At 52.5% G+C, this 19,863-nt stretch overlaps 1 protein-coding gene across 1 annotated transcript in view; it reads left to right on the forward strand.

The window, feature by feature from the left end:
• Positions 1-13,079, forward strand: part of SRGAP3 (SLIT-ROBO Rho GTPase activating protein 3) — a 69,531-nt gene extending 56,452 nt beyond the window's left edge. The window contains exons 13-22 of the mRNA XM_062500586.1: positions 1,361-1,421; positions 1,826-1,903; positions 2,912-3,046; positions 4,424-4,529; positions 4,777-5,004; positions 5,935-6,014; positions 7,953-8,133; positions 8,707-8,856; positions 9,322-9,649; positions 9,970-13,079. Of these exons, the coding sequence (XP_062356570.1) occupies positions 1,361-1,421; positions 1,826-1,903; positions 2,912-3,046; positions 4,424-4,529; positions 4,777-5,004; positions 5,935-6,014; positions 7,953-8,133; positions 8,707-8,856; positions 9,322-9,649; positions 9,970-10,386 (1,764 nt within the window). The 3' untranslated portion in view covers positions 10,387-13,079. The remainder of the gene's footprint in view (positions 1-1,360; positions 1,422-1,825; positions 1,904-2,911; positions 3,047-4,423; positions 4,530-4,776; positions 5,005-5,934; positions 6,015-7,952; positions 8,134-8,706; positions 8,857-9,321; positions 9,650-9,969) is intronic.
• The last annotated feature ends 6,784 nt before the right edge of the window (positions 13,080-19,863 follow it).

Here is a 19,863-nt window from a genome sequence, read left to right on the forward strand (position 1 = left end):
ATGATGTGACTAATAGGCACCGTGTGGCTGGGTTTATTCCCTCCAGCTCAGCCCTAAGCCCGAGGGCAGTGTCTGTACACAGCACCAGCACAGGGAGTGCTGGCCCTGCTGGCAAAGCCTGTAATCCCGTTAGGATTTGTGATTACTCCTGACTTAAACTGGTATTTTAAAAAGTAATGCTCATTAAATCCCAGCCTATTCAGCACTGAGGAGGAATTACCTGCTCTAGGAATCCATCTGAGCAGGAGTGTGCTGTGCTAGCAGACACCTCCAGGGGGATGGCTGCCTGCCCTTGGGGTATACAGCCTGACAGGCACCCTTGCTGCCATTGCTGACTGCCCAGTTGTCCCCTGGCCACCCAGTGCCCCCATGGCTGCCCAGTGCCCCCCTCAGAGCCTTGTCTGTGCCCCAGGCAAGGTCTGTCCCTGTCCCCAGGCTCCTGGGAAGGCCCCAGGTTCAGACAGGGAGGAAATCCAAGAGGCTGTCCCTGCTAAGGGTGGGCTGCAGCCTGCCCAAGGGTTTGGGAGGGAGGGTGTCCCACAGGCCTGTGTTGGCCCTTGCTGAGCTGCCATTGCATTTGAGCGTTCATGGCCTCCCAAGGAGATGTGTACCTCTAACTGAACTTACCCCTGCTTAATCTGTTCTCTTTTTTCCACTCTGCTGCTTTTCTGTGTGCTCAGAGGAAGGAGGAATGCACGAACGAGGAATCAGGTACTTGCTGGAGGCCCATCTGCAAGGTGGAGGGGATTGCCCAGAGATGCCACTGTGCTCTGCTGGAGAAACAGCCAGAACCCCAAAGAGAAATGTGTCCTCTTGGGCTGTCAGACATGGCCCACAGTCCCCTTGATCTTCTTCCACAAGGGGCCTGGTGAGAAGCCAGAACTCAGCACTGGTTCAGACTCAGGCACTTCATTCCATACACAGTGGTGTTTATCGGTTTTTTAGCACCTGCTGACAATGGCTCTTTCCTTTGGTTGGAAATACTGTGTTGTAAGCTGTGTTATGGGAAGTTTATTCCATAGCCAGGTATAGCACAAGTTTTGTTGCAGCTCAGCATTCCACTTTTGGGGTGAAATAGCTGTGATCCCTCGTGGCAGTCTCCTGTCTGAGCCAGACAGGGAGCAGCAATGTTTCACACACCTTAGTTGCAGCTTTCTTGTGCACTTCTGGCAGCACATGGTGTCCTCAGCGCTCTTTGATGGCTCCATGTTTGTAACACCTCCTTTCCCTGCCTGTCCTCTTACTAAACTCCACAGCACTAATTTTCAAATCTCTGATTTTGCCATCTTTAATGCATTTCCCATGCTTTGTAAGCAATAAACCAGTAATTTTTTTCTCTTTTTCCTTTCCTTTCCTGAAGGATTCAGGACAGGCCATTCCACTTGTTGTAGAAAGCTGCATCCGCTACATCAACCTGTATGGTAAGTTGGCCCAGTACAGAAACCTGCCAAGGAATGAAGCCCTGGAGTGAGCAGTGAGAGCCAGCAGAGACTCCCAGAGTGCCTGCAGTCCATTCTCCATGGGCTTGGGATAGAATGGGCTGTGATACAGCCCTGGATGACTGGTGAATATTATGAGGTTTTATTAGCACCAGGTTAAATTGTTAGCATGTGCCCAGGTTAAATTGTTCACTCAGGCCATGAACCCTCTCAGCACCTTGGTCTGGGTCCTTGGTTGGAGAACGGGAGCAGAAGTGAGGTGCAGCAGGCTGTCCCTGCTTGCTCCAAGCCTGTCTGGTCCATCAGCTCCTGGGTTCTGCTGATTTTACCTGCAGGTATTGCCCAGCAGTTCCAGAAATCTCTCCTAAAGCATTATTCTCTTCCAGGCCTCCAGCAACAGGGCATCTTCAGAGTCCCTGGCTCCCAGGTGGAAGTCAATGACATCAAGAACTCGTTTGAGAGAGGTGTGTAGCTGGGGTGTGCAGGTACAGCAGGATGCCTTGCCTAAGCAGGGATCCTTGGTGGGAGGTGGTATGTGCTGGGTGCATTAGCCATGGTGTAAAGCCTGTATTAAATAAAGCCCTTTTTGCTATGAGACACGAGCAGATTTTATGCCTTCTGGGTTTCTCAGTGTTTTGTCTCCGGGAATAGTGAAGAATCACCCAGGGAGGGAGTGTGTGAGGCAGGGCTACGTGCAGAGGTCTTTTCCACAGTCATCAAAAGCACAAGAGCCATAAAAGAGTTTGCTGGGGATCCTTGTTCATCCTTCCTGCAGCAGTTTGCCAAGGGAGGTGCATCATTCCTCCCTGTACCTGCTGCCAGTGCTGGCTGTGGAGGCACCAGTGAATCTGCTGAGAAAATCACACTCAGGGTTCCGGGCCAGTGAGAAAGGGAAAGCAGTCCTGCTGGCCTGAGTGGAGGGGAGCTGTGACAGGGACAGTCCTGCTGGGAACAGTGAACCTTAATCCTTGAGCAGCATTGGAAGGATCAGGATGAAGGTGGATGGGTCAGTGGATAAGGCAATGTTAGGATTGTCAAAGGCTGGAGGATCCAGATCTCGGGGGTGCTGAAAGCCTTTCACAGATTTAAGTCAGTACAAAGCTGTCCAGAGCCACTGGTCCATTCCAGAGCTGTAATTGTATCCTCCAGCCAAACCTGTCCTCTCAGGCTCTCACTCACTGTCCTTCAGACCTCCTCAGCTTTCCTTTTGGAAAGGGTTGGTGCTGCAAATGCAAAATATGCACTGAGCTGGAAACGGTGAAGGAGAAACAACCTATATCATCCTTGTCCTCCTAAAGGTTTGAAATCCCCCAGTAGAACTGGTTTTCAGGAAAAATCAGCATTGCCATTCATTGTACATGAGGAGGGTTTCTGAGCCCTGGGAAATTTGGGTGTTCCACTAAAAGAGGAAAACCACTTGTGGTAGTCCAGCTTGATGGTGATGCTGGATAGAAAACCTTTTTTCTGGGCAGGTGAAGACCCCCTTGCTGATGATCAGAATGAACGAGACATTAACTCAGTGGCTGGAGTCTTGAAGCTGTATTTCCGAGGACTGGAAAACCCCCTCTTTCCTAAGGAAAGGTTTCAAGATTTGATATCTACTATAAGTAAGTACCTATGTTCTCTCCTCTTTGTGGAGAATTGGGTGGGATGATAGAAGCACTAAATGGGGGCAGGTACACCCAAGTGGCAGGTGGGCAATGGGAGATGTTGGGAAAGGACATCAGGAGCATGTACTGGCAGCACTGGGGGAAAGGAGAGGGGAAATTACTTCTCTGGAGGAATAAAGGAGTTAAATGAGCTTGAAGGTTCAGAGGTGATGGAGGTGCTGCCCATTTTGGCTACAGGTTACAGGACAGATGTTGGGGTGTCTCAGCTGTAGGGCACCAATGGAGCAGTGTCTGCTCCAGGCCTTCTCTCAGCTTCACTGCCTTGGTGCTATCCCCCTTCTGTTCATGATGCTCAGGGAGACAGGTGATACCTGGAGGGCACTGGCACAGGGATGATCTTGTTCCAGAGCAGAAGAATGTGCTCTGATTTCTCAAGAACTGTTGTTTTATGTAGTAGCTTTAGGAAATTCACTGTTGCTATTCAATTTTGATGTGTAAAGCAGCACAGCACGTATGTGAGACAGACAAAGGAAGTTGGTTCTGCACCAGTACCATGCCCTGGACAGGGATTTGCAGTCTGGCTTGTGCTTTCTCTGGCTACATGTTGTCAGTGAATTTTATTGTGATTAGCAAATGGCATAGTTTGAGCCAGAACAAGAATTTCTGCGTGATCTGCCTGCTCCAGAAAAAGCTCTGGTGCTTTCCTGTGTGAAACAGCAGCCACAGGATTAACTCTCTATGGAGTCCAGGGGGAGCTTAGGGCAGGGCAGCCCTGAGTCACCCCCTTCCCCTGGGAGGGAGCAGGTGTCTGATGGCAGCTTGGGGCTCTGCACCCCTGTGCAGTGCAGAGCAGTGAACCTGAAACTACTGACTCAGCACTGGTGCAGCTAATCTGTTTCCTAGGAATTTCTAATTCCTATTCAGAGCAGTAGGAGACAGGAGCAGAAGGACTCGGACAGATCCAGTGCATGACCCAGAAGGGTAGCCTGAATAAGAACCTCATTTAAAAATCTGCCCTAGAAAATCAAGCAGTGCTCTGTTTTTGGTGCCACATTGACTCAGGCTTTTGAGGAACAGAGGAGTTGTTGAGGAATGAAATGAATAATGCATAAACATTTATTTTTAAAATTAATCCATGGAAATGTCTTTATTTGCTGTTTGTACTGCGTCTGAATGTAAGAATTCCCCACTGGAGCAGCAGTGTCCTCCATTCTCTTTCTGCATCTTAGTACCAAAGTCACAGATGACCTCTGGAGACAGGCTTTTGTCTTCCTCACTTACTGGGCCACTAGATCTGGAACAAGTCCCTCTGGTGCTCAGCTGTCTGGTCCTGAAGAGGTTCTTAAGGATGTGCTTTCTGTCCGTGTGTTCCAGAAACGGAGAACCCTGCAGAGAGAGTGCACCAGATCCAGCAGATCATTGTCACTCTGCCTCGGGCTGTCATCGTGGTCATGAGATACCTCTTTGCTTTCCTTAACCAGTGAGTCTGTTTTCCTGCTTCACCACGTTCCTCCTCGCTGTCTCTTCTGCCAGGTCTTCCCTGTCTCTGCTGCATGAGTCCTTTGTGGTGTTGCCATGGGGAGTCGTGCTTGGTTCTTGCCCAGCCTCGCTGAGCCTGGCTGTGTGCCTGGGGCAGGGGCCAGCTCGGTGACGGGGCTGGGGCTTTGCTCAGAGGTTTTCCAAGCGGGCAGGAACACAGCAGAGCTCCCTCACACGTGTGCTTGCAGCTTGTCCCAGTACAGCGATGAGAACATGATGGATCCCTACAACCTGGCCATCTGCTTCGGGCCCACGCTGATGCACATTCCTGACGGGCAGGATCCGGTGTCCTGCCAGGCCCATGTCAATGAGGTCATCAAAACCATCATCATCCACCACGAGGGCATCTTCCCCAGCCACCGAGAGCTGGAAGGGCCCGTCTACGAGAAGTGCATGACTGGAGGGGAGGAGTACTGGTGAGCTCTCTGCAGGGTTCTGGGTACAAACACCTTCGTCAGGCCAAGAGGCTCTTGCACACTGAACCATTTGATTTAGTCTTACAGTCAAAACAGTTCCACCAGGTATTTTGTTTTCTTGTTTTGACTCAGTATTATAAACCTCAGTAAAAAACATCAAAAGAAACTTTTTCCAGTGCAGATACTAATATTGATGAATATTTTTTTGAGCTGCAGATCACAGATGTGTGTTCAGCAAAACAGAATTTTAGGTAAATTCTATCCAAATTCCTCCGAGGCTGGAAATTTTGAGTAAAAACTCATAGTTCCATCATAATTTGCTGGTTGGATGAAATCCCTTGGTCCGAGATTAACCCAAACCTTCCAGTTCCCTTTGTTGCTGGAATTCAAGCCCAGCATTCAGGTCTGGGTTTAACAAACCAGGATCAATAACAGACTTGAACTGATTTTCTACAAGTTTCATACATTTCTGAGACTTTTCCATGTCTGATACTGGTCACCTGCCACCATCCCTCCTGGTGCAACAGAGGAGCTAAAGGCCACTGTGAATTATGAAGGGGGACATTTAACTCGGTGTCACTTTGTGTTGGTTTTGCCAAACTCTACTAAAGACACAAGAGCCAACAGAATGTGACATTCTGGGTGTGGTGTGGTGTGTCTGCTGTTCTCAGAGCAAGTTTGGGGATCTGCTGTGATTTGAAATCATAGAATCAGAGAATCACAAATCACAGAATCAGTAAGGTTGGGAAAGACCTCCAAGACTGAGTCCAGCCTTTGACCAAACACCACCTTGTCGCCTGGACACATCCAGTTGTTTCCTGTACACCCCCAGAGCTGGGGGCTCCACCACCTCCACCACAGCATGAGGTGTGCTGGGTGCACTGGGGGCAGTGTCATTGCTGTGTGACAGCCTGGTGTGTTCTTTTGCAGTGACAGCCCGCACAGCGAGCCGGGCACCATCGATGAGGTGGACCACGACAACGGGACAGAGCCACACACCAGTGATGATGGTGAGCAGGGCAGGGGCTGGGGCTGTGCCAGCAGGGACAGAGGCTGGCTGCTGGCAGGGCTGGGCTAGAGCAGGAGACAGCACTGTGCTCCCCACGTGCCAGCAGCACCAGCTGCGAGGGGAGAGTTTGGGAAATGCTGCTGTGGGGCAGGGAACCATGGCAGGGCTTGCTGGGTTGGAAGGGCCCTGGGGAGGAGCTGAGCTTCTGCTTCCTACAGCTGCTGCTGCTGCCCTGGCTGTGTCCTGCCTGGCACGACACATCTGCCCTGCCAGGCAAGGGCTCACCTGGCAAACGGGGCCATGGAAGGAAGAAGGGCACAGGGAAGGGCACACGGGGCCAGGTGGCTCTGGGCACAGAGAAGGGCACACAGGGCTGGGCAGCTCCAGGCCTGCTCCCAGCTCCAGGCAGGAGCTGACAGGCCTGGCAAAGGGAGGCAAGGGAGCTGCTGTGCAGCCAATTTCACACTTGGATGGCTACGTTAATGACTCCGATTGGGGTTTCCGAGTGATTAACTGTGATGCCAAGTGCAGAGCAGAGGAGTGGCTATGTTCTGTGAATTCACATGTTCTCTCTCCCCCTTGCCCTGCATACACTCCCTTCTGTAACCTGGTGTTGTGTCAGGGCTGTGGGAGCCCTCTTGGCTCTGTTTCCTCCAGAACATTCAGTGTTGATCCCCGAGGTGTTCCCAGACACTGTGCCCTTGTGGGGGCTGCTTAAGGGGCAGAATGTGAATCTGCTAAAGTGGCCTGGCCTGCCCCATGTGGGGATGGAATGGGGCAAGGGTCCAATTCAGCATCTCTTGTGTTCTTGTTTGGTGTCCCCTGCTCCATGAGGGTTTGGTCCCTGAGCAGTGTTGGGTCACACGCTGATGGCAGCTGAGCCCACAGTCAGTGATGGGGCAGAGCAAGTTTCCACATTTAATGAGAATGAGGTAGATCTGGAGCAATTGGGTGGGCTTGCCCTGATTTACTTTGTCATTTTCTGTCTGCCAGTGTCCGGGTGGGGATTGAAATGAACCACTGTCTCAGATAATCAAGGCATGTTAATGCTCCAGTGGCAGGGTTGGCTGGGGAGTGGCAGCAGTCTGCCACCCAAGCAAGATGCAGTGTGAGTCCTCTGGTTAATGAGGACAGAGGCACTGTTGCTGCTTTGCAGTTGTTGCAATGGTTTCTTTAGGATTCAGTGTTGTCCAGCTGAAAACAGATCTGCCAGGCTCTTTCACAGGCTCCTCAGTGCCCTTGGGTGCCCCAGCAGCTCTTGCTGTGACAGCCTTGGCAGGAGGCTTAGAGGGCCTTGGTGTGCTCACGATCTTCCAAAGTGAAGTTCTGCCTCAGCCCTTCTGTATTTCAGGATCTGAGCTCCCAGTCTGTGAGTCATGGGTATTTGGTAGAGCTCACATTAGGAAAAGAGGGGAAGCAGTGAGGCAGAGTGCTGCAGATGGCGGGGTGCAGAGCAGCTGCCTGGCTGGAGATGCTATCGTTACTTCCATGGGAATCCCCAAAGGGGCATTAGCTGCTCATCAATAATTCAGGCCAAACTGTCTCCAGGGTAAGGAAGGGAAGAAAAGGTAAGTGGGGTTTGATCACAGCATCTGCCATGGCTTGACAAAATCTCAGGCTGGAGGATAATGGGGTTCTGTAACCGAAGGTAGAAAATGGGAGTGTGGGTGGGGATGCCATATGCACAGAGGGAGATTCCTGCTGCTCCCCATCTGCTTTGTAGCTGTTTGTAATTGCCAGTGGTTAGTGAGGCTGAAGTTGGTCCCAGAAAGCCTGGAACAACAATAAGACTGAAAACAAGGCTTGTGCTCAGGGTGAGGTGCTCCAGGGGTGCTGGGCAGCAGCAGCACTGCTGCTCTGGTGAGCTGGCTCTCTGGGGTTCAGCTTCCCTGTAGGGTTGAGCTGAGCTGCCCTCTCGCTGTGCCTCTCTCCTGTGCAGAGGTGGAGCAGATTGAAGCCATAGCCAAGTTCGACTACATTGGACGATCTCCACGGGAGCTCTCCTTCAAGAAAGGGGCCTCACTCCTGCTCTACCATCGGGCATCGGAGGACTGGTGGGAAGGGAGACACAACGGGGTGGACGGGCTCATTCCCCACCAGTACATTGTGGTGCAAGACATGTGAGTAAAGTGAGGGTTGTTCAAATCATATACTTGCACAAGGTCCACTTCAGTCACCTAAAATAATCAGTTTTGATGAGGTTTAATGACTTCGGTGAGAAATCTGGGCCTGTTCACTTCTCCCTCTCCCTATGTTGGCTCCATTTGTTTCTCATTTGGGCTGATAAAGACCAGTACTAAACACTGTACCTAAGTGTACCTGGACCCCTCGTTGTCTCTCATTGACTCCCCATCATGGTGTGACCCAGGCTTACCACTGGCCTTGTCCCTGTGAGCATTGCCCTGGATTGTTCAGAGCTCAGCTGACCTGTGGGCAGATCCCAGGGCCCTTTGCAGGTGCTTTTTCTCTTAAAAGTACTGCATCTGGAGTAAATCACAGTGGCAGCCACATTGCAGGGGATGGGGAGGCAGATGTGCACTATATCCAAGCTCCCAGTGAAGTGGTGGCCTTGGTCCAGCTCCTTGCTAACAAAGTGGGGAGCTGCTGAAGTGGTGATGTTCAGGCTGGTGTGGTGTCCAGGCCCTGGCTCTCCAGGACACAGCCCTGTCACTGGTGTGGTCTCCTTTCCCCAGGGATGATGCGTTCTCTGACAGCCTGAGCCAGAAGGCAGACAGCGAGGCAAGCAGCGGGCCCCTGCTGGATGATAAAGCCTCCTCCAAGAACGACATCCAGTCACCCACAGATCATATCATGGACTATGGCTTTGGGGGAGTGATGGGCAGGTAACTCATGTTCCTGTGACTGTAGAGGGGGTGGCTATCACAGGTGTGCACAGTTGGTGTGTGTGGTAGGGCAGGATGGGAGGGAAAGCTCTAGTAGGCACTGCAGGGTAACATGAGCTTGGAGGGGATTTCATGTGCACTGCTAATGGGGATTTAACATTTACAGAGGATACAGAGGGGCCCTGAGCAGCCTGGCATATTGGAAGGTGTCCCTGCCCATGGCAGAGGGTTGGAACAAGATGACCTTTGAGGTTCCTTCCAGCCCAAACTACTCTCACGATTTATTCCTGTTCCTTTCATGGTGCTGGCTAAAATATTTGTCTTCCCTTTTGCTGGAGTGTTTTGAAGCTATAAGGCTGGAATTTGGTCTGAGCTGAGCTCAGGGCTGAGCTGAGCCTTGCAGCTGCAGCCAGCCGTGGTGAGGCCAGCAGGTGCTGACCTGCTGCCGTGCTGGATTCTTTGCAGAGTGAGATTGAGGTCTGATGGTGCAGCCATCCCCCGGCGCCGCAGCGGAGGGGACACCCACAGCCCACCACGAGGGATGGGGCCTGGCATAGACACCCCTCCTCGAGCAGCAGCCTGCCCCAGCAGCCCCCACAAGATCCCCCTCAACAGGGGCAGGATCGAGAGCCCCGAGAAGCGCAGGATGGCGACGTTCGGCAGCGTGGGCAGCATCAACTTCCCAGACAGAAAGGCCCTGGCTGACAGCCACCCACTGAGATCCACCTGTGGATCCACCCGGCACAGCAGCCTGGGGGATCAGAAATCCCTGGAAGCAGAAGCTCTTGCTGAGGTAAGAGGACCGGGGCTCCATGAGGCTGAGGGGGAACTCACTGGGGAGTGCCTGTGGTCAGGCTGGTGTTCACCCCATCGCTCCTGGTGCTCGGGATTCAGGTCCTTTGGAGCTGAATCGAGCCCCTGCTGACCTGGGGAACACAGGGTACCTTTGTGCAGCCAGTTTGGGCTTCACACCTTCTCCCGAAGCTCCTGTTTTCCTTGGGAGCTCTCACACCAGAGACCCCCTGTGCAGACACGCGTTCCAGGATAGCGGGGCGCAGTGCAGGAGAGCAGCGGTGCTGTGGCACAGTGCTGACGCTCCTTTGGCATTCCCAGGACATCGAGAAGACCATGAGCACAGCGCTGAACGAGCTGCGGGAGCTGGAGAGGCAGAACACGGCCAAGCAGGCTCCTGACGTGGTCCTGGACACGCTGGAGCCCATGAAGAACCCCCCGATGGGCGCCGCCAACTCGGAGCCGGCCAGCCCCCTGCACACCATCCTGATCCGGGACCCCGAGGCGGCCATGAGGCGCAGCAGCAGCTCCACCACCGAGATGATGACCACCTTCAAGCCGGCGCTGTCGGCCCGGCTGGCCGGGGCGCAGCTGCGGCCGCCGCCGGTGCGGCCGGTGCGGCCGGTGGTGCAGCACCGCTCCAGCAGCAGCAGCAGCTCGGGGGTGGGCAGCCCTGCCGTCACCCCCACCGAGAAGCTCTTCCCCAGCAGCTCGGCAGATAAATCGGGCACCATGTAGGCTGGGGCGCGGGCGCTGCGGCGGGAGAGCGGCACCGGACGGTGGGAGCAGGGCGGGCGCGGCGCAGCCTCGCTGGCTGGGCGGGGGCTCAGAGCCCTGCTCCGGGATCCTCTGCGAAAGGAAACACTTGTGGGGCCTGGGCCTGGTGCTGTACATGCGTGTGTGTATGTACATAGGTGTGCACACACCCCATCCATGCAGAAACACTTCCGGAGCTTGCAGTCCTACAGCAGGAGGAGACGGCAGGTCTACGTGTTGGCACTGGAGAACACACTCAGTGTAGAAGTATATATTAAAAACTAAGTGTACAGAATTCAGTGACTTTTTAAAACAGTAGATTTACCTCAGAAACTGGCTCTGCAATGTCCTCTCTTGAGACAGTGGGTTGGTCTGGGTTTCCAAGGCTGTCTGTGTGCACATGGAAGCTCACACTGCAGCAGCTGTGCGTCAAGCAATACAAGGCCATCCTGGAATTTAATTTCTGTACCTCTTAGCATAAAAAAAACAACAAAAAAACAGGGATGGCAATACAGTGGGGTCTGTTCACTGCTGGGCTGTGGGGAAGAGCTGGAAATCCATACATGACCATATGTGTCTCCAGCCAGCTGGAGTCTTTCCAGTCCTGAATCCTGAGGTGTTTTCATGTGCCCGTGATGCCCTGGCAGCAGGGACAGAGCAAGGTGTGTGCCATGAATGGGAATGGAGCGAGGTGAGTGTCGTGAGTGGGACAGAGTGAGGCGTGTGCCTTCACCCTCGCGCAGGAGGAGGACGCTGTGCTGCACCGGCACCGTGGGACGCTGCTGCTCTGCAAGCTGTCACAGTGAACAAGGACTGGTGACCAAACCTGTGGAAAAACATGGAGTAACTTACAGTTTGGAGATTCTTCATCTCCCTTTCCCCATACACTTTTTTCCTGTTTTTTTTTTTTTTGTTTTGTTTTTTTTTTAAATTAAAGCCCAACCCAGTGGTCTCTTGAGAGTCAGCAAGGAGGGGTTTCGGGTCAGAGTGGTTGTCCTGCATGAGAAGCATGAGCCGTGTTTGACCGCATCAGATGCAGAACTGATCTGATGGGTGATACTTTGCACTTTGTGTACTGTAACCATATAATACAACCGTTCGAGTTTATGCAGAGAGATCTACATTTTGTTTTACCCACAGAAAAAATATGCAGAAGGCTGAGGATTGCATGGTCCTGTCTGATACTCCACATTCCTCTGTAAGCACTGAATCCAAGATGCTCCGTGCTTCTTCTGCAGCTTTTCCTTGTACAGATTTCCGTGCAATGCCCCATGGTTTGATTTGGCACTTCCCCAGGGCCACGTGCTAATGTCTCCTAACGTTCATCCTTCCTTCTTCCCTGCTATCTCTGATCCTGCTGCTCTGTGCCTGGGTGAAGACACCTGCAAGCCCTCCTGACTCACCCAGCAGCCATCTACCCTGGGGCTTTGCTTGTCTTCCCTTTCATCTTCCTCATCTCTCCAGTACTGCTGTGGTCTCCAGCTCTGCAGGAGGAGCAGCTGACTTCTAGAAGGCAGTGGAGGCACTGACCAGGCTGGCAGAACCCATCAGTCCTGCAGTGGCTCGTGTCTCCTCGGCTGGGGAGCTCACACGTGTGTTGGACTGCCTGTACGTTCACACCTGTACCTCTGTACCTGTACCTCCATGCTTGTCTTTCCACACCTGCACCCCTGTATCTACACCTGCACCCTTGCACCGGCCACAGAGCTGACATGGCAGTCCTTGGGACTGGCTGGTGCCCGTCCCGTGCCCGTCACACGCATCCCCTCACGCCCTGCTCTGCCAGCCCTGTAAATATTGCTGTACTTGCTTAACTGCTCTAAAGTAACTGTTAACCTGTAAACTGTACAAAAATAGGCTAAAATTAGATAAAGACGATGCCACTCAACAAATCTTTGCACTTAGTAGGTAGCTCAATGTAAAAATAAACCCAGTAATAATAATAGTAATCCCGAAGGGAAGTGAAGCCGCTGGCACCCCTGGCAGAGCCCGTGGGGAGTAGCTCTGCCCGTGTCCCTCCCTGTCACTCCACGGGGCAGACGGTGTGTGTGCTTGTCTGTGAACGTCCTTGGCGTTTGGTTCGTGTTGGTGTTTATTTCTCCATCATCCCCCGTTCCTGGCACAGCCCCTGCCCTGCCTGGCACAGCGGCTGCAGATGTTCGGCCAGGCTGGGCTGGTCAGGGGCCTGTGCTGGGGCAGGAAGGACCCATTTGGCACCAGTGCTGTGTATCCATTGCCAGTAATTATTGCTTTTGTTTCCGTTTGGTTCCTGGAGAACGTTCACTTTGCCAGTTTTCTGTTTTTTACATGCTTTCTGAGATGACTTGAGAGCAAACCCATCTTCGTTAGGGGTTTTATTTCCTCCCTTCTTACTTTTGACCGCACGTTACAAATTCCAGTGTCTTTCTATTAAATTATTGCCTTTGGTTTTCTTATGTTTTGTTTTGTTTTGTTGTGGGTTTTTAATACAATTGTTTTCTTATCTTTAAGTGCCTTTTTGAGCACCAAAACAAACGGTTGGAGTTCAGGCCTGGGGGCTGTGCACACATGGGTTCATCTGGGTAGTTGTGTTGTGCTGGGGGTGATTGCTTTTAAAGTCCTTCCATTTTTCTGTTTAATGAAAAGGGAATCAAGACTTTTTGTTGGAGAATAAACTCCCCCTTTGTAATATGGTATTTCAAGTGGAGTTTTAACTACTGTAAATTTAAGGGAAGAAATGTATTTTTCTGTAAGTGAACTTGGCACAAAATTGAACCACAAACGTAGGAGCATCATAACTGGAACTCGCTCATGGTTTGTGAGTGACTGACTCCGATCCTCGGTACCTCCCTGAGGGCACAGACTGTGTGTGGGCTGCAGAGTTCACAGAGCTTTGCTGTGACACCCACAGCCACCAGAGCCGGGCTGGGACGAACTCTGCCCAGGGAGGGCAGCAGTTCCTCTGCTGTGCAGAGCGAGGCTGATCCCAGTTCAGCTCCTGCAGCCATGGCTCTGTGGTGGTTTGAGGGGACACCATGGCCCTGTCCCTCCACCCCAGCCATGGCTCTGTGATGGTTTGAGGGGACGCCATGGCCCTGTCCCTCCACCCCAGCCATGGCTCTGTGATGGTTTGAGGGCACGCCATGGCCCTGTCCCTCCACCCCAGCCATGGCTCTGTGGTGGTTTGAGGGGACACCATGGCCCTGTCCCTCCACCCCAGCCATGGCTCTGTGATGGTTTGAGGGGACGCCATGGCCCTGTCCCTCCACCCCAGCCGTGGCTCTGATGGTGCTCGGGGAGCAGAGTGCCACTGTGGCCCTGCCCTGGGCAGCCCCTCGGCAGCTGAGCACAGGCCCAGGGCAGCAATGAGTGCACTTTGTTCCTTAGGCTGAAGTCCCTGAAGGTGGTTTTCGTGTGCCAGGTGTGTTATTTCAGTAGTGGTGTTGTGGTTCTCGCGGGGCAGCGGCGATGTCCCGGTCTGGTTTGCTTTGCGTGCCTGGGCTGTGAGGGCTGGTGGGGACGGGGCTGGTTCTGCCGGGAGGCCGTGGGAACCGCCGGCTGCTGCCCACGGTACCGGTCATCCTCCTCCTCCTCTTCCTCCTCTGGTGTTGTCTCTGTAGCGTATGGTGAGATGCCGTCAGCTAGAGTGTCTGAGTGGGTCCTCGTGTGTGCTGGTGATGCCATGTAGATGAAGCCACTGGTTGGGTGTGGACTCATCCTGTTGAATAAACTGCTTAACTTTTCTCAAAAACGTTGTCTGTGGTTTCAGAAGATTTGCTGCCTCTTGCCTGTGTTTCTTCCCCACCCGCTCCTACACCCCACAGCATCCTGCCCTGCCCTGGGCGGTACAGACACTGCCTCCTGCCCCTGCAGCCGGGCTCTGGCTGCTGTTCATGGCTGCTGTTCATGGCTGCTGGGGGGATAAAAAAATCCAGATTCGGAACAAGCGCCGGGACCGGGGCCGCCGTGACCGCCCACCGCCAGCAGGGGGCAGCAGCGCCTCGCGCCCAGGGGGTCCGGTCCTTCCTTTTTTTTCCTTTTTCCTTTTCCTTTTTTTCCTTTTCCTTTTTTTCTTTTCCTTCTTTTTCCTTTTCCTTTTCCTTTTCCTTTTCCTTTCCTTTCCTTTCCTTTCCTTTCCTTTCCTTTCCTTTCCTTTCCTTTCCTTTCCTTTCCTTTCCTTTCCTTTCCTTTCCTTTCCTTTCCTTTCCTTTCCTTTCCTTTCCTTTCCTTTCCTTTCCTTTCCTTTCCTTTCCTTTCCTTTCCTTTCCTTTCCTTTCCTTTCCTTTCCTTTCCCTTCCCTATAAAGGTGCTGCACAGGCTGCCACCGGCTGATTGAACTGCAATTAATGCCTGAACTATTTCTCTCCAGAGGGTTCAGTTACCCGGGTGAGGTGTAATAATCATTAACTCTAAGTGTGAACAATAAATTGAACATATTTATTAATTTCTACAGGCCGAATGCAACATTTGCATTTAAATTACCTTTCCCCACTGCTGTGCTCTGACACGTGTGTTGATTTCCGTCTAAAGTTAAAAATTGTTTTAACTGGTGACTGTGGTGAGCCTCTCCTTGTCCTGTGCATCCGAGCCAGGTGATGGGAGCCTGTCCCTGAGCTGTGTGCCTGGCACCATGGAGAGTGCTGGGGTGTGCTGGGAGGTGCTGGGATGCACTGGGATGCACAATGCAGGGACCAGGCTGGTGTTACGGACCAGGCTCCTCCTATCCCCATCCCACTTGAGTGGGATGAGGGCAGAGAATTTGTCAAATGAAGAACTGCCGAAATACAAAGGCAGAGCAGAAGCAGCCCAGCCCTTGCTGTGAGCTCTGGGAGGGCTCCTGGGCTGATGGCCAGGGGCTGGAGCAGGACAGTGCTGGAGTGGGGCAGTGCCAGGCCCTGCGTCTTCCTCACCAGCACCTCACTCACCACTAGAACCCTCTGAGGTGATGGAAAGAGCTCTCAGCTCGCCCCAGTCACTTCTGGGGTAATTGAGTGCCAAGGAATGGTCTGTGGGTGACTTGCCTTTAACTTGGATTGGTCCAGCAGTTCAGTATGGATGGATCCAAGAGCCACTCACTGTGTGTGCTCCAAGGGGCACCCAGGGGCACTCTGGCACCTGTCACACTCATAGCTAATGAATGAAATAATGACATAGAAATTAAATTTAAAGGAAATGATGCAGAACTTAGTGATCAGTGCTTTGAACCTGGATCCAAAGTGAACCAAATGCTCTCAGTCCTGCTGACTGAATCAAATAATCCAAATTACTAATATATTTTAGTACTTTTTTTGTGTGTGCTGAGACATTAAAATGCTTTTAGCAAATGAGGTAAAGATTTTCCACCCCTGTATAAGACTAAAACAGAGCAGTGAGCTGTGGGTGCCCAGAGCCTGCCATGAGCTCATGACAGGGGCTGTGCACGGCTGCCCTGTCCCTCCTGTGGCCTCTGACTGCCCTGGGAATGGCATCTGTGCAGAGCCAGGGGCCAGGCTGGGCAGCAGAGCAGGGCATTCCTTCCCAGTGGAAGCCAGGGCCATGTGGGATGGTCTGGGGCCACCTGAGGGCAGTGGCTCACCCCAGCATCCCAGTTCAGAGGGATTTTTGCAGCCCCTGCTGCTGTTTCAGCTCAGATATGGCTGCAGATCCCTTTGGGCAGCAGTTCTGACTTGCCCGAGTCCCCTGATGGTGTGAGTGTTTGAGAGATGCTCTGTTACGTGGGCTTTGTTGCTGAGGGTGTTATCTATTGCACCCTCATTGCTGGTGGCTGGACCATGCCCACGTTGGGCCATTCAGGCCCCTCTTCCCTGCCTGATCCCCCCTGCCCGTGGCTCAGCCCCCGGGGCAGGGCAGCAGGAGCCACCCCAGTGCCAGGCACATGGCAGAGATTTTCCAGTGTGGGTGTGGACGTGTTTGGAGACATTCCCTGCAAGCACGTGTCTGAATTTTCTGTGGAAAGGAGAAAAGACTTGCCAGATGAGACTGAATCTTGAAACTGGTGAGGTGTTTTTCAGATGTCAGCTCCCTGGCCCTGCCCAGCCATAGCTCATCAGCCATGGGAGGGACAGTGCTGGCACCAGCAAGTGCTGCTGTAGTTTTGGTGCATTCTGAGCTTCGTTTCAGTTCTAGTATTTTTCTTTGAATGTTTCCTCCCTGCTCCAGCACAAGCCAGAGCAATGTGCCCATGTCCCTGGAGTGGAGCCCTTGGCTGACCAGTGCTGGAGTGTTCCTGGTGCCCCCAGCTGTCCCCACTCCCTGCCCAGCTCTGGGCTCCAGCAGGACCTGGAGCAGCCAGGGCTGGCTGAGTGAGTCCATTCCCTTGGGGAGGTTCTGCTGTGTCCTGTGCCTGAGCTGGCTGCAGGCACAGAATGAAAATAGGAGTATTTACCCAACTTCTGATAACTTTTTTATTTCCCCTTAATATACACCTACAGTCTCACTACATAAACACTGGAAACCAGACTTTAGCAGGCCTGAGAGACTGCAGCATTATCCATCTTCTGTAAATAGTGTGGAGCAGTTGGAAGCCTTTTTATGATCACAGCTCAGCTGGAAAACAGCATCACATTCCTGCTGCCCTTTGGGATAACTTCCCTTGCTTGTGGGGTGGGGGGCAGCAGCTGTTGAAACATTTTGCTTTAAGTGTTTAATGAGATAAAAGTGTAATTTTCTGGGTTTTAAGTATCTCATGCATCAGATCAGCAGGAGCATTGCAGGTAAACCAGCCTTCCTCTGTTCCACAGAGATGCCTCTTCCCAGGAATATTCCAGAGACTTGGGCTTGGAGTCTTTGATGCTGCAAAATCAGGAGGTTTGTGTGTTGGAAATGAATATTCAGCTCTGGAGCAAAGCTTATCCCAGACCTTTAAATCTAATAACAGCCTCCTGACAGCATCCAAAGGCCAGGCACCCTCAGAGAGCTCCTAATTCCACCCGAGCCCCACCAGCATGAGACTCATCTCTGGACACGCAGATGTGGCCGGTTCTATCTAACAAAGATAAATTTCTTAATGAAGACACACAGCTGCCTGGGGCACTCACAGGTTTTGATGAGCACGAGCTTGGCTGGGAGCTGGTGCAGATCCTTTGGCCGCTGTCCCAGGGAGCTCGTGCAGTGAGGGATGGGGCTGGATGGGGTCTGCAGCCTGGCCAGAGCCCTGTGCTCCCTGTGACTGGCCCAGGACAGGGCTCTCATCAGTGCTGGTCACCAGCCCAAACCTTCCCATCCTGCTCAAAGCTAATGAGCTGCTTTCCCTCCTTGTTGTGTTTTGGCTGACAAGAAAGAAGTGTTCTTGGCAGTGTTACCCACCCCCTACCAGCTGCTGCTGAACACTAATGAAACTTCTGTTGGATTTCTGTCTCTAAATTGTGGTTGCATCCATTTTTTTTCACCCCCTTCAAGCCAGCCTTTATAAAAATAATGTATTTAGCAATGACTGGGCAAGTGCTGAGGCTGGCAGAGCTGTGCCACAGAGCAGGGCAGCACTGAGCTTGTGAGGCTGTGGAATGGCTGAGGGTGAGTAGGCTCTCAATAAGGCTCTAGGGTGAGATGCAGCCTTTTTCTTGAAAGAAAGCAAGAAAAAAAAATAAGTCTTATGTAAGTCAAAACATCTGCTAGTGCATGACTAATGCCTTCCCTCCTCCCTGGTGTGGCAACTGAAGTCCATGGGAATGATATGAATGATTGTTTCCTGTAAGAAGTTATACATTGTTCATAGGGCTTTTGGGGACAAGGCTGGTGTGCAGCCACTCCTTCCCTTGTGCTGTTTGCTCATGGCTTTGGATCCTGCTGCACCGATGCTGTGAGCTGACAGCAGCAAATCCAAACACATTGTTCCCAGCCCAGTGGTGCCAGGGTGGATTTATTCCTGCCGAAGTCAGCTCAACTGGACAATCCCCTGTGTTTAGAGCTGAGGTTACTGATATGCAGTGCTGAATTAGCTGAGTGCTGGGCTGTGGGTGTGCCCAGAGTGGCAGCCTCTGGTGACACTGCTGTGCCCTCCAGCCCAGCCTGCCTGGCACTGGGGTGCTGGTGCCTTCCCCAGGACAGGGAGATGGCAGCAAGTGCAGTGACAGACCCAGGGTCTGCATCCCTTTGGTGTGTGAATGTGTTGGTGAGGGCTGGCCTGTCTGAGGAGAATGCAAGGAAATGTTTTACACACCCAACAGCCGAAGTGGCCCCCAAATGTGGTTTTATTCCCACAGAGCTTCCCTATTCTGGCAGTGGTACTCTGCAGCATCTTTATAACTTTGCTCACTTGTTTGCCTCTTGTTTCCAATTTAAACCTTGTGTGGATCTGGTGCTCCCTGCCCATCCTTAAACTATTACACCATTCCAAGGCTCCCACCTCCCCATGGGACTCCTGTGGCTGCCAGTCTGTCCAGTACCACCCAGCAGGGAATTCCCTTCTGTGCTGAATTTCTATGGATATGTCTTGAATTTTGGTCTGGTTTCCCTGCCTGGATCTCTCAGTTCTGGAAACTGTGGGTCTGTGTCTCTGGTCAGAGCAGGAGCAGCTGCTGGGTTCAGCAGAGGCAAGTGCTTCTGGCAGATGGATGGATGCAGGGTGTCTCAGCTTCCAAACACTGCACCAGCCATGCTCTGGGTTCCATGGTCTGGGATATTAACTGCTGCCAGAATTACTAATGGCCTTCTGCTTTTAGCCTGAGTGCTGCAGGCTGCTGCTCCAAGGTGGAAGTCATGAAGTCAATTAAGTAATTACCTGGTGTTTCAGCTGCCAGCACTGGAGAGGTTTTGTTTTTCACCACTGGCGTCAATCCCAACACACCTCACCCCAGACTCATCTGCAATGGTTTGTGTACTACTGGAACTGGCTGCAGTGCCATGGATGGGCTGGAGCTGCTGTTTCTGCAGCTGTTCTGGTGACAAATGGCTCCTCCTCACTCAGTTTAGTCTCATTCTGGCACATAAATCCAGGCATAAACAGACTAAGATGAGCAGAAGCTGGAATTGCCCCTTCATAGTTCACAGGCTCTGTTTTACCCTCCCTTATTTGATGAGCAGTAGCTCACGCAAAATGCAGAGCGAGCTGAGCTGTAGGTGACACACAGTGGCACGAGGAGCGGCCAGACTCTGCTGAGGCCCCATGATCCAGGGAAACACATCTCCAGTGGCTCCTGGGACTCATCAGCCTCTTGGTGAGACAGTGCTGGAAGTGCTGGGGACTGCTGGAGCACTAACACTCAGGGACAGTGCTGGAGGGAGGCAGGATGGATCCCTGCCCTCGGGCATCTCTGGGCACAAGGTCCAGGGGCACAAATTCATAATCCATGGCAAAGCAGGGAAGCCTTGCTGGTGACAGTTGTGTTCTCAATTAAATCAGAGCTGGGAAGTGCTGAGGTGGCCAGAGCCTCATGGGGAACTCTCTTGCACTTTCCAGTAAACTACAGGGAGGATAGAGCAACTTTCCTTGCAGAAGGGGCATGTTTGGGGACTGTCTTACCCTGGCAGAGAGATGGACTG

Source organism: Cinclus cinclus, chromosome 12 (assembly GCF_963662255.1).
Source record: "Cinclus cinclus chromosome 12, bCinCin1.1, whole genome shotgun sequence".
Taxonomy (NCBI): Eukaryota; Metazoa; Chordata; class Aves; order Passeriformes; family Cinclidae; genus Cinclus; species Cinclus cinclus.